The following is an 11,634-nucleotide window of genomic DNA, read 5'->3' as shown; positions in this document are numbered from 1 at the left end:
TTCGCATCGCTCGAAGAACGATGATACTAATTATTATTATTATTATTATTATTATTATGGATAAATAAATGAATAAATAATAAACCAAAAAAGGATTTTATCTTAGGAATTCGTCCTAATAATAATAAAAATAGTAAATAATAATAATAATAATAACTAGGAAAAAAAACCCAATATTATAGTATGATCGATTAAATTATCACAATGACACACAAATTCCATCATTCATATGAGGCAAATGACGACGCTTGAAAGCCCAAACGCACGTGAAGAAGCCACCTAACAGAGAACAGCAAACTAAACCAAACCCATCTCGTCTCTGGAGACACACCTCCGTTTATGGTCGATCGATCACCTTCCTCGCATTCCCGTGAGCTGCACGTACATCTCGTTCGCCATGGCCGTGCTCGAGTTCTCCACAGATTGGCTGACGGTCGGAGCCGCCGGAAGAGCCTCATCGTGTTCCTTGTGCGAAGGCCCGGCGGAGACCGCACTGTCGACGCTCGTGTCCTCCTCCGACTCGGTTGGCTTCACCGCCTGAGGAGGAGAAGGGTCGGCAGGATTCGCGTCCTGCAGCTGGAGAGCGTACTCGAGGTTCCACAGCACGTCGCCCATGGACGGCCGGTCGACCCCGTGCTCCGCCAGGCACTTCTCCGCAGCCTCCACGAACTTGCTCAAGGCGTCCTTGCTGATGCTGCCAGCGATATTGGGGTCGATGATCTTCTCGATCAAGCCCTTCCTCTTCCACTGCAACGCCCACTCCGCCAGGTTGACTTGCTCCCTCGGCAGCGCCGGGTCGAGGGCCGGCCGCGCGCAGAGGGCCTCGAGTAGCACCACCCCAAAGGAGTACACGTCCGACTTGTCCGTGAGCTGCTGGCACCTGAAGTACTCGGGGTCGAGGTAGCCGAAGCTGCCCTTCACCGCCGTGCTGACGTGCGTCTGGTTCATCCCCGGCGCGTCCTTGGAGAGGCCGAAGTCGGACACCTTGGCGATGAAGTTTTCGTCCAGGAGGATGTTGGTGGTCTTGACGTCGCGGTGGATGATGCCCTGCGCGGTGCCAGTGTGGAGGTAGTGTAGCCCGCGTGCGGCCCCGATGCAGATCTCCAGCCGCTGCTTCCACGACAGCGGCGGTAGGTCGCTCCCGTAGATGTGGTCTCTGAAAGGCCCATTGGCCATGTACTCGTACACCAAAATCATCTCCGAGTTCTCGTCGCAGTATCCGATCAGCGACACCAGGTGGCGGTGACGAAGCTTGGACAGAATCTGGATCTCGGTCTGGAACTCGTTGATCCCCTGCTCCGACTGCGGATTCCCTCGCTTGACCGCCACCTTCGTCCCGTCGTCGAGCTCGCCAATGTACACGTTCCCGAAGCCGCCCACCCCGATCACCGCATTCTGGTCGAAGTTCTTCGTCGCGGCCTGCAGCTCCGACAGGGACATGTACCGGCCGAGACCCATTGTGGAGGAGAAGGTGTAGCCACTCCTGTGCGAGCCGTAGCCGGAGCCCTTGCCGGTCATGAAGGTCGAATTGCCCGTGTGGACGGGGAGGAGCCACGAAGAGAAGCTTTCCCTCCTCTGCCAGTCATGGGGTCTCTTGTGCCACTTCATCACCATCGCCCCTAGGCCAGCGAATGCGCCAAACATCATGGCGAACCCGACGGCGGCGACCGCGCGCCGCTTCGCGCTGCCGTCTCCAGCCCTCGAGCCATCGACTCCGAACTCTCCGTCCAAGCTCCCCACCGAGTTGTTCATCTTCAGAATCTCCACCCCGTTGAGCAACGCGTCGATCCTGCCGGTGTCCTCCTTCATGGGACCGATCTGGATGGTGATTCGGCCCGTGGCCATCGAGGCATTCAGAACGAAGTCTTTGTAATAAGGCATCGCGAGGCCGGAGGTGACGGTGGAGAGGTCGAGCCCTGAGATTGCCATCAGCCCATTGATGTACACGTTGAAGTAGAGATCGTTAAGCGACTTGCTGATGATGTCGCAGAAGTGCAGTCGGACGAAGTAACCGAACGAGGAGTCGACGTCGAAGAACCACGTGACGTTGAAGCTGGGGCTCCCGACGCGCGCGTCCGCCATTTTGACGGCCGTGGCGTACACGGAGTTGGGTGCAATCAGCGGCGTGGTTCCCTCGGGATACTTGATGATGCTGGGGGACACAGACACGGCCTCGGCGGTGGACCTCGACTGCAGAAAGGGCTCGTCCGGCCCCCACGCGCGCCCGAGCGTGTCGTTGGCGGAGGTGACGACCGGCCCGCCGACGTTGATCCGGTAGGCCACCTGGTACGCTGACAGCGAGAGCCCGTCGGTCTGCCCCACGGGCGACACCGTGGAGGCCGTGTTGGGGATGAGCGCGTCGGGGGCGGAGACGACCTCGATGCCGTTAATGAAGGCGACGGAGTTGCGGAGAGGGGAGAAATGGATGGCGAGGCGCGGGGAGGTGGCATTGACGAGGTACTCCTTGAGCACCCACTTGGAGGGGTCGTCCACGGTGAAGCTGTGGAGGAGTACGAGGTCGTCCGTGTTGACGGAGAAGACGGCGCTGGTGAGGTCGAAGTCGGAGCTGTTCACCGGGAAGAAATGGAGCCTGATCCAGTGCCAGCCGGGGCGAGAGAGCGTGAAGCTGTAGGAGGTCTCCTCATGGAAGATCCTCGCGGAGAGGTAGATCGGGGAGGGGACACCGGGCGCGGACGGGACCGACGCGCGGACCTCGTCGTGCGCCGAGAGGAAAGAAGCAGACTGCGCGTCGGTCTTAAACGCACGGCCGTCGGGCGTGGTAACCGTGGCGGTCGCCCCGCAGTCGATCAAGAAGTTGTCAGCCGGGGTGAACGGTTCGGAAGGTGCTTGCGGTTGACCGGAGGCGGACGTCACGAAGGCCAAGCAGAGAACAAAGGGGAGGAGGAGGAGGCGTTGGAACCGATCCATTCTAATCGGAGACACTATCAACATCTCAAGCTTCTTCTTCTGCTACCTCTGCCGTCGCTCATATGGGCGGAGGATTGCATCCTTACTCCTTTCTCGATGCCTTTCCGATCCCAGGACGGGGCTCGGGAAGGTGGAAGAAAGGGTGGAGGAGGAGGAGGAGGTAGAAATGGCTACGTAGATGAGGCCTCTGGATTTGTTGGAGCGACCTGCTCAAATCCTTGATCTCGTCTTTGACCTCTACGTGCTATATGTGGAGGCCATAAGAACGGGTCAAGTCGCAGAGAAGAGCGCGGAGTAACCTTCGGCTCGCTCGTAGTTCTCCTCTTTCTCCTCACTTCCATTGCTAAATTATAGTATATCTACAATTAAAATTTTGTCTGTATATTAATAGCTTAACCTTTTGGAATTAACAATATCTCTATATTAAAAATATTTTTACGTGAGTTGCTCAATCATTATTGAGTCGAACAATCATAAGAAACAAAGTTGATAATGCAATGGCATTATTTATACCATCCGAGTGGATCGATGACTGGATCGAGCCGACTCACGATTAGTAAACGATATAACTCTGATGAATGGTCTCGGAGCGCTTATGTCATGTCACTCATTCCAACTTTAATGCACACGAGCTAATCTTTGTCCTGATCGAGGACAAGGTGGTGAGGGATGAAACAGTGGGGCCAACTTCTTCACATGACTGCATGACTGCATTATTCATCAAAATATCTATGAAATTTATAATCCTAAAGCAGACTGCAATTGTAATTATAAGAGGGAATGGAGGAGAAAATAAGGGGAAAGAAAAAGAAATAACGTCCTGGGGATCCTCGAGCTTTTGTTGGGTAGCGCCGCGGGGCCCATGTGGGCACGTCCGTGTCGAAGTAACAGTTCCGAACTGTCCCGTCACGTTTTCGGGACCCCCAAAAAATGTAACGGCGCACTTATTAAATAATTGAGCCAACAGAAACTGCATTCGTTACTCACTTACGCGTTACCCGTTTTGTTATCTTTCCTGTGATCGACGATTGACGGTGGGACCCGGTGGGCCCTGCTGTATGAGTGGGAGTGCACGGGCGGTGGACGTGTCACGGACAGAAAAGGCCTTGACCAGATCAATGTAACCGTCACGACGCGTGCCGGTATAACCGTTACAGGGAATCCCGTTATGGAATAAAGGGCGTCCCCAGCGCGTCGTACCCTAATAGTTTACCCCTCGAAGAGGCATGGCGGCCTCCACTGAAGGAAGGCTTTCCTCTGTTCTCTCACATAATAAATACGGAGTCGTAACGGGACGGTGCTCAACGCCAAGCACGAGACGAGTAGCAGCAGCAGCAGTAGTAAATTAGCAGCAGCAGCAGCAGAAGCAGCGGTTCGGAGGAGGAGGAGGAGGAGACGAGGAAGCGGACCCACATTTGCTCCTCTCTCGATCAGTCTCCCTTCCTCTGACTAAGATCAGAACAAAACCCGAGCAAAGCAGACGAAAGCGGGCCTCCCCGCCCCTCTTTTCCTTTCTCGTCCCATCTCCTTCGTCAGGAGACCGAGTGCGCTTCTCGAGATCTGCGGTGGAGCAGCGCAGATCCAGCTCGATCCAGAGCGGAGCATGTGAGGGGAAGCGGGGAGGAGGAGGTATGGCGGGGAATGGTGGAGGCGGAGGCAGCAGCTGGGCCGGGGGTGGTGGTGTTGGGGGTGGGGCGGCGGCGTCCATTAGCACGGCAGCGGCGGCCACGGCCATTGGCTCCGTGGAGCCGAGGCTCCGTCCTCCGGAGAGGGTACGCGTGCTGCTTCTCCACACTGTGCTTCTCTCTCGATCTTGGCTCTCGTTTGTTCTTTTTCTGTTTCCTGGGGAGGCCTAGGTTTAGGAGCCGCTCTTCGCGAATTTATTCTCAGATTTGTAGCAATTGCAACGAGAGGGAAATATCTGAGACCATCCGGCACCTCCGTTTCTTTGATGCGGAGATCGGGGTGTCAGATCTAGGGTTCCGGGGCGCAAATCATGCCGACGTTGTGTGTGTGAAGTTTTCTTTGGCGTCTCTGCTTGAATGCTGCCTATTCTGTTGGGGATCGGAACTTATATTGTCGATTTAGGTTTCTAAAGGGGGTTTTCGCTGCTCAGATGTGGGAAACCAACACCGGATCTCTTAATCATTGATTAGTAGAGAGGCCTTGCACAGATCTTCTTCTTGTTAAGCTTTAGGAAGCTGAAATGTTAGGGTTTACATCAAGCAGAGGCACTTCAAACTCCGGTTTTATGCTAGTTACTCCCTTAGACTTGGGATCAACAGTATCGTAACCACATAGATGCTCTCTTAGTGGAAAAGACTTCTTTTTCCGTAGATGCTTTTGTTGGTAAATTAACACATCTTGCTTTAATTTCTCTCTGTTTTCCCTTTACTGAGATGCAAAGTATAATGATGGTATGATGCACAGCTAGAGCTACTGTCACAATCTACCCTTACAACTCTTCCTAAGTGACTAAGGTATTTACTCACTCCGTTAAAAAGCCAAAAATAAATGAGTACTTTTCTTTAATCATCTATGACTTCATCTGTGCACCAAATCCCAGATTTGTCGCCTTCTAGATGAATATACTGAAATATTATGATGCAAATTAGTGTTGGCTTGCATCAGAGTTGCCTATTATCCTTCCCCGTCATTACAAGAAGACAGTGAACAAGATGGTTAAATTGGGAAAACATATGCAAAGCGTTTCATGTTTCATTTCCTTGTCATCGAACCTTTGCTATCTACCCTGGCATGTCAATTATCATTGTTTAAGTTTATTGCTTTTACCAGCTTGGGTTCGGAAGCTTACAGGTCTCCATTTGTTTTGATTCTCTGTTTTATTTGCAATTTTTTGATTTGTATATATCCATCTGTCTATCTTATCAGTCTTGAATGAACACACTATGTTTGTTTTTAGTGGCTACCGTACAATCCTTCAAATTTTGCATGCTGGGAAGAATTCGTGATGTCTTGCATTTTCAAAAGTTCTGTAACATTCCACATTCCTGGCTTGGCCTCTTGTTATTTGTTTTCATCATAACACAGAGATTGTTGTCCAGAAATTCTACACATTCATTTCCTCATGAATTGGAACTCTTTTTTTTTTCATGTTCTTATTGTATGATCGCTATCCTATGTTATTTTGCAAAGCAAATATCATCCAGTTTCATTTAGTTTCTCATTGCAGTAACATAATGTCTTTCAGATAATTAGGTGTATCTAGACCTATTATTCTTGTTGCAAATACAGCAAAATCCATGTTGTCAATTGGAAGTGGTGCTGTTGAATGTGTTTTGGTAAATAAACTACCGATTTGGCTTTTTTTAAAAAAAATTTCTTATCAGTAGTCATGTGGTAAATATCTACATGCCTCATATCTGCTAATGTGCTTTCAAATATTTTTATCGTATTTTGGTTTAATTTAATGGTCCGAATTAGGAAAATCACATATAGATGAAAGATAAGGTTGCTGCATTTTGTCATGATATTATAACATTTTATAAGAGTTTGTTTGGACAATTGTTAAACCCCTAAAGATTTTGATGATAGGTGTTTGTCCTTTGAACCAGCATGCTACTTTTTGAAATAAATGAAGAATATGTATGTCGTTAAATGAAATATTGTGATTGTTCATGTGTTAAAAAAATTAATGTACTTGGGGATAATATCTGAATCAGTTGAACTTTGTTGTTTAAGTTAGGAATTCTTCTTTGTGTCACATCATATCCTTCTATTCTCACCTTGATTCATTCTCTTTCGATGCCTTTCTCTTTTTGACTATTTAGTTTATTAGTTGTTTGGGGCCTTGACAATATGATGTGATATTGCCTAATATCGGTGGCCGCCTTCGAGGGAGTAGACCAGTTCACGGCAAAAGGTCTAATGTCACCCGAGATGCCAAAAGCTCCCGATGTGGTTTTGATTCCGAAACTCATTTCCTTACACAAAGACCGATGTCAGGACGGGTTTCCGATGTGGTTCATTCAATGCTCAAGCCAGATCTCCTAAAGTCGGGGGTTTGAGGAAGCAGAGAGAGTGTGTCCGACCGCAATAAACATGCTCCTATTCACCTTTTATAGCCGGTTTTTCCTTGAGTGTTTGCAGTTAAGGAAATATTTTCCATTCCAATTTTTCTGACATGACATATTGATTGCTTGACTTTTCTCATTTTTCTGGTGGTGTGGCAGCTATGTGTTGATGAGTAATGGTTGTCTTCATAGTTTCTATGTCTTCTTGATGTGTTGGATGCCAATGGAAATGTCAAGAATATTAATCAGTAGATGAAACTTGCAGAAATGCTTATTGATCCAGATTAATCAATAGAAATGTCAAGAATATTAAATTGGTATAGTTTTAAACACTTGAATCAATTGGTCAGCATTGCGATCCTATTATGCATGTCTACAGAAGTGATCGACTGATCATTTAAGAACTACAAACCTTGCACGGGAACTTGACCTTCACATGAAATAAATGACATCATAACCAACTGATCTGCAGGAAATGTAAATGACATCATAACCAACTGACACAGTAAATTATAATTATACCATAAGTAACCAATCTTGCCCTTGCTGAAAGCAACTCTAATACAGAATCTTATATTTTAGAATACATTTCTAGATGCCTTGTATGGTTATTACATGACAGCATAATACAAGGCATATGAATTCTTGATATGCAGTATTATTGCATATGAAAAAATGTGTTTTACAATACGGTTACACCATCATACACCAACATGCTGCAAACGTGGCCCTACAATCATGAAAATGCAATTTCATATGTTGTTTATATTTCTTCATTAGAGCGACTTGTTTGTGCTGCTATATCCGTTTATAGGACATGGTTCATGATAATTAACTAGCTCTACCAATTTCTTATAACTTATTCGTTAAATATCTTTTAATATGAGTCTAAATATTTCTCCCTAAGTTCTTTGTTGGGTTGCTGCATATTTTTAACTTTTTATTATTTATATTCCATTATACATTTCTTGTTCGTCTTAGATTACATGTTTGAATATTTTAATATGGACTACATGTTCACCAGTGTATGCAGTTGCATGCCATATATGTCCTATGTGGTACCTTGATTGCTTGATTGTTTGCTGATGGATGCTGTATTTTCTGTGGTTAGTCTCAGGACGTGCTATATTGGCTGGTTTTTTGTGGATTTGTTGGGGCTTGGTTGGCAGGGAACTTAGGGTGGATAATTGTGTTTAAACTCATCCATGTTTAAATCATTAATAGAAGGAACTCTCGTGATACCTTTTCGAATAACGCCAGTCCTAATGAGTGCAAACTGCTGAATTCCACTAAATCTTGTATAAGGACTGCCATTTGAGCTTCAAATTTAAGCTCAGAACTCACTGATTAAACTTTTCTTAGCAAGCTGTCAGTTTGGTTCATCATGCCCCTTAAGTTAGCCTTTTCCATATCCACTATTTTTAAAGAATTCCACACATAATGATAGAGAAAATGTTGTTGAAACCAATATAACATAATAGACTACACGGCGTAGTCATCTTACCACTTGATAATGGTTAATATCTCTTACCTGAGTAATCTTTTCTTAGGAACAGCCCGCATGGCCTTTAACACATTCTTTTAACTGATGATCTCACCAATGCCCTAGTAATGACACCAAATATATGGCAAGCCTGCAAAACGTCTGTTGTCATTTCATTACTTAATGGTATTTGACCAACCTTGTGTTATCCTGAATGCCCAAGATGTTCAAACACGAGCATTGACATGAACCCACTTCACTGTAAATGATATAGGTAACTGTGAACTCTGTATCAACCATGTTACCCATGCTAGGCAGCTCGGGTATTGGCATTAGGCATGGGCATATGTAATTGCATGCCAGCGATCGTACAGACATACACGGGTTCAATAGTAGTAGTGCTTGCTTGGACACATGATTGATGGACAATTATATGTTAGACATGCATCGGCATATAAACAAGAGGGCATTGTCAAATGTTCTGGCATCATGACAATAGACGACCAGGTATGTTATGCCACAATGTGAAGGCAGTTTTGAACTACCAGAATAAGCTAAAATTCATGAGTTTGATGTTTATAATTCATTGTACAAAAAGAAGATTCTGTTTTGCACCTCAGATTGTCATTCTTACAATTCATCAGATAAAGCTTGCAGCATTAAGATTCAGCTTATTCTACTCATGTAGTAGTGTAAAATCAGTTCCTAACTTGAGAATGAAGAAAGAAAAACTATTTGCCTTGTCGTCCTTTTCACTCTCAAGGACATCATTTATTCTGAATAATTGAGGAATTAAAGTTTGAAAAATAAAGAAGTTGGACTTTCAACCTGAGCAAGAACTTACAGATATAATAATAAATATCAACAGGTTAGCTTTTGGCAAAATTAAGCAAAACCAACCTAATCATTGCTCTTTCTTTGCCCATACCTTTCTTTTTTCTACCTGCTTCTTTATCTTCTTTTTGGTAGTTTAAGACTCAAAGCAAACTAAGACTAGAATTTTAGGCTTCAGAGTAAATATTGTAATTCTTTAGACAACATTTATGGTTCTTCCAGGTATGTTCGGCCAGCATTTCTGTATGATTGATTCGAGTTTGTTGCTGAGTAGGATTGCAGATATTGAAGATCTTTCCTTTTTCTACCATCTAATACATGTTTGTTTTTGTGCCAGCGGAGTAGATGGGGAGGCTGCTTTGGTGGGCTGTCCTGTTTTGGATCACAAAAGAGAGGGAAACGAATTGTTCCAGCATCCCGCATTCCAGATGGAAATGCATCGAGCAGTCGTGCAAATGGGCCCCAATCTGCTGGAATTTCTAATGAAAATACAACACTGAACCTATCCATTCTTGCTCCACCTTCATCTCCAGCATCTTTTACAAACTCTGCACTCCCATCGACAGCTCAATCACCCAATTGTTTCTTGTCAATATCAGCAAACTCCCCTGGAGGACCATCATCAACCATGTATGCAACCGGGCCATATGCTCATGAGACTCAATTGGTCTCACCACCTGTGTTCTCTACCTTTACTACCGAACCATCAACCGCTCCGCTAACCCCTCCACCTGAGCTTGCTCACCTTACAACTCCCTCATCCCCGGATGTGCCTTTTGCTCGTTTTCTGTCATCATCACTGGATCTTAAAGGTGCTGGGAAAGAGAATGGAGTGCATTATTTGTCATCAAGTTATGGGGTCGGAAGTGATCTCCAGGCAACTTATCCACTTTATCCTGGCAGTCCTTCTAGTAGCCTTATATCACCTGCCTCAGGAACCCCGAGAACTGGGCTATCTTCACCTTTTCCTGAGCAGGATACTCCTGCACAGTGGGATGCTTCTGCATCTGCACAGGACTCTCCCTGTTCCAGGAGTGGGGCATCAAAGCTGTTTGGGCTGAATTCGTCTACAACCAGGAATTTCATTATGTGTCCTGATTCCAGCTTCTTTTACTCTGCAACATCTGCGCAGTTTCATTTGGACCAGGCACAACAATCGTATCCTCATGCTGGAGGGAGGCTTAGTATTTCCCGGGAAGCAGATGTCTACTCCAATGGTGGAATTAGACATAATAAAACTTGCAAACAGGACGTGGAAGAGATTGAAGCCTACAGAGCATCCTTTGGATTTAGTGCAGATGAGATCATCACTACCCAGAACTACGTGGAGCTATCTGATCCTGTTGATGTGTCCTTTACCATCACTCCATTAGCAAATGGTAAAACTGGAATGGAGCAGTACTCTGCTATTGAGTTTGATGACAAAGGGAAAAAGGTGTCCGATTTGCTGAATCCTGTTAGTCCAAAGCAAATGGCAGTTCATCATGCAGTTGCAGTTGATGGCAAATCTGATCAGAACAACATGCATGCAGGTAACCTTTCCACCATGCTTGCATTTCCGCAATCAATAATACAAGTTTCTTCTGTTACTGAAAATTGACCCAAAGGGAAACACTGCTGTCTGGATCATACAGCATCAGATGAGTTATTTTCTTTTGTATATCATATAAGCCCTTGTCTTTTATACTCTCCAGGTGCGGAACCAAATATTCAGTCTGAAGACACCTCTGCTGTAGCTGATGCTAACCCTGACACAGATGGTGGCGAGGACAGTGACTCAAGGGCCTCGGACCACCGGCTCGGCAAGCGAGCTCAGCCGAGACAGTCGTTCTCAGATGCAGAAATTGATTATCGAAGGGCAAGAAGCTTGAGAGAAGCCAATGCCCAACTGGCCTGGCGGAACACATTGCCTTAGCTGACCTACTTCCTTGCTAGTTAGGGAGGGACGATCAAACTTGGTAGTCATGAACCTGTTAGGGCTGGCATGGAATATGTTCTCTGTTGACTCTGCATGGCGATTAGTTACTGATAGTGCAGGGCTATGGTGGTGATCGGTGAATTCTACTTCTGATTCCGATCCTGTAGCTATAGGTCTTAGCCTGTGATGATTAAGACACTAGTCCTGGTGATTGTTGTATAGAACTCTCTTGTGGGCTATATGCTATTTATGAGATGTAGCTGTTGTTTTCAGGAATGCTAACCGTAGAAGAAATCTGCAGCTCACGATGACACTGAATTGCTTTCCTACTTCTCGGACCATCCTATCGATTTCTTCAATACAAGACTCACTCATGTCCTACGACTCTCGAGAGTTCTGATGTCATGTTTGATTAAAAGGTTGCAGCAGCTTTGCTT

The 11,634-nt window shown here is 46.0% G+C and overlaps 2 protein-coding genes across 2 annotated transcripts; one reads left to right on the top strand and one right to left on the bottom strand.

The window, feature by feature from the left end:
- Positions 1-157: 157 nt before the first annotated feature.
- On the bottom strand, positions 158-3,187 carry LOC103992402 (probable receptor-like protein kinase At2g21480). The gene has a single exon (XM_009412081.3). It carries the CDS (start codon positions 2,950-2,952, stop codon positions 352-354), a length of 2,601 nt encoding a protein of 866 aa, XP_009410356.2. The 5' UTR covers positions 2,953-3,187; the 3' UTR covers positions 158-351.
- A 962-nt stretch (positions 3,188-4,149) lies between these two features.
- Positions 4,150-11,469, top strand: LOC135617656 (uncharacterized protein At1g76660-like). The gene is made up of 3 exons (XM_065118105.1): positions 4,150-4,700; positions 9,617-10,811; positions 10,974-11,469. The coding sequence occupies exons 1-3, from the start codon at positions 4,560-4,562 to the stop codon at positions 11,192-11,194; spliced, it is 1,557 nt and encodes a 518-aa protein (XP_064974177.1). The 5' UTR covers positions 4,150-4,559; the 3' UTR covers positions 11,195-11,469.
- Positions 11,470-11,634: the final 165 nt, after the last annotated feature.

This window comes from Musa acuminata, chromosome BXJ2-7 (genome assembly GCF_036884655.1).
Source record: "Musa acuminata AAA Group cultivar baxijiao chromosome BXJ2-7, Cavendish_Baxijiao_AAA, whole genome shotgun sequence".
Lineage (NCBI taxonomy): Eukaryota > Viridiplantae > Streptophyta > Magnoliopsida > Zingiberales > Musaceae > Musa > Musa acuminata.
This window is presented reverse-complemented; position numbering and strand designations above follow the sequence as displayed.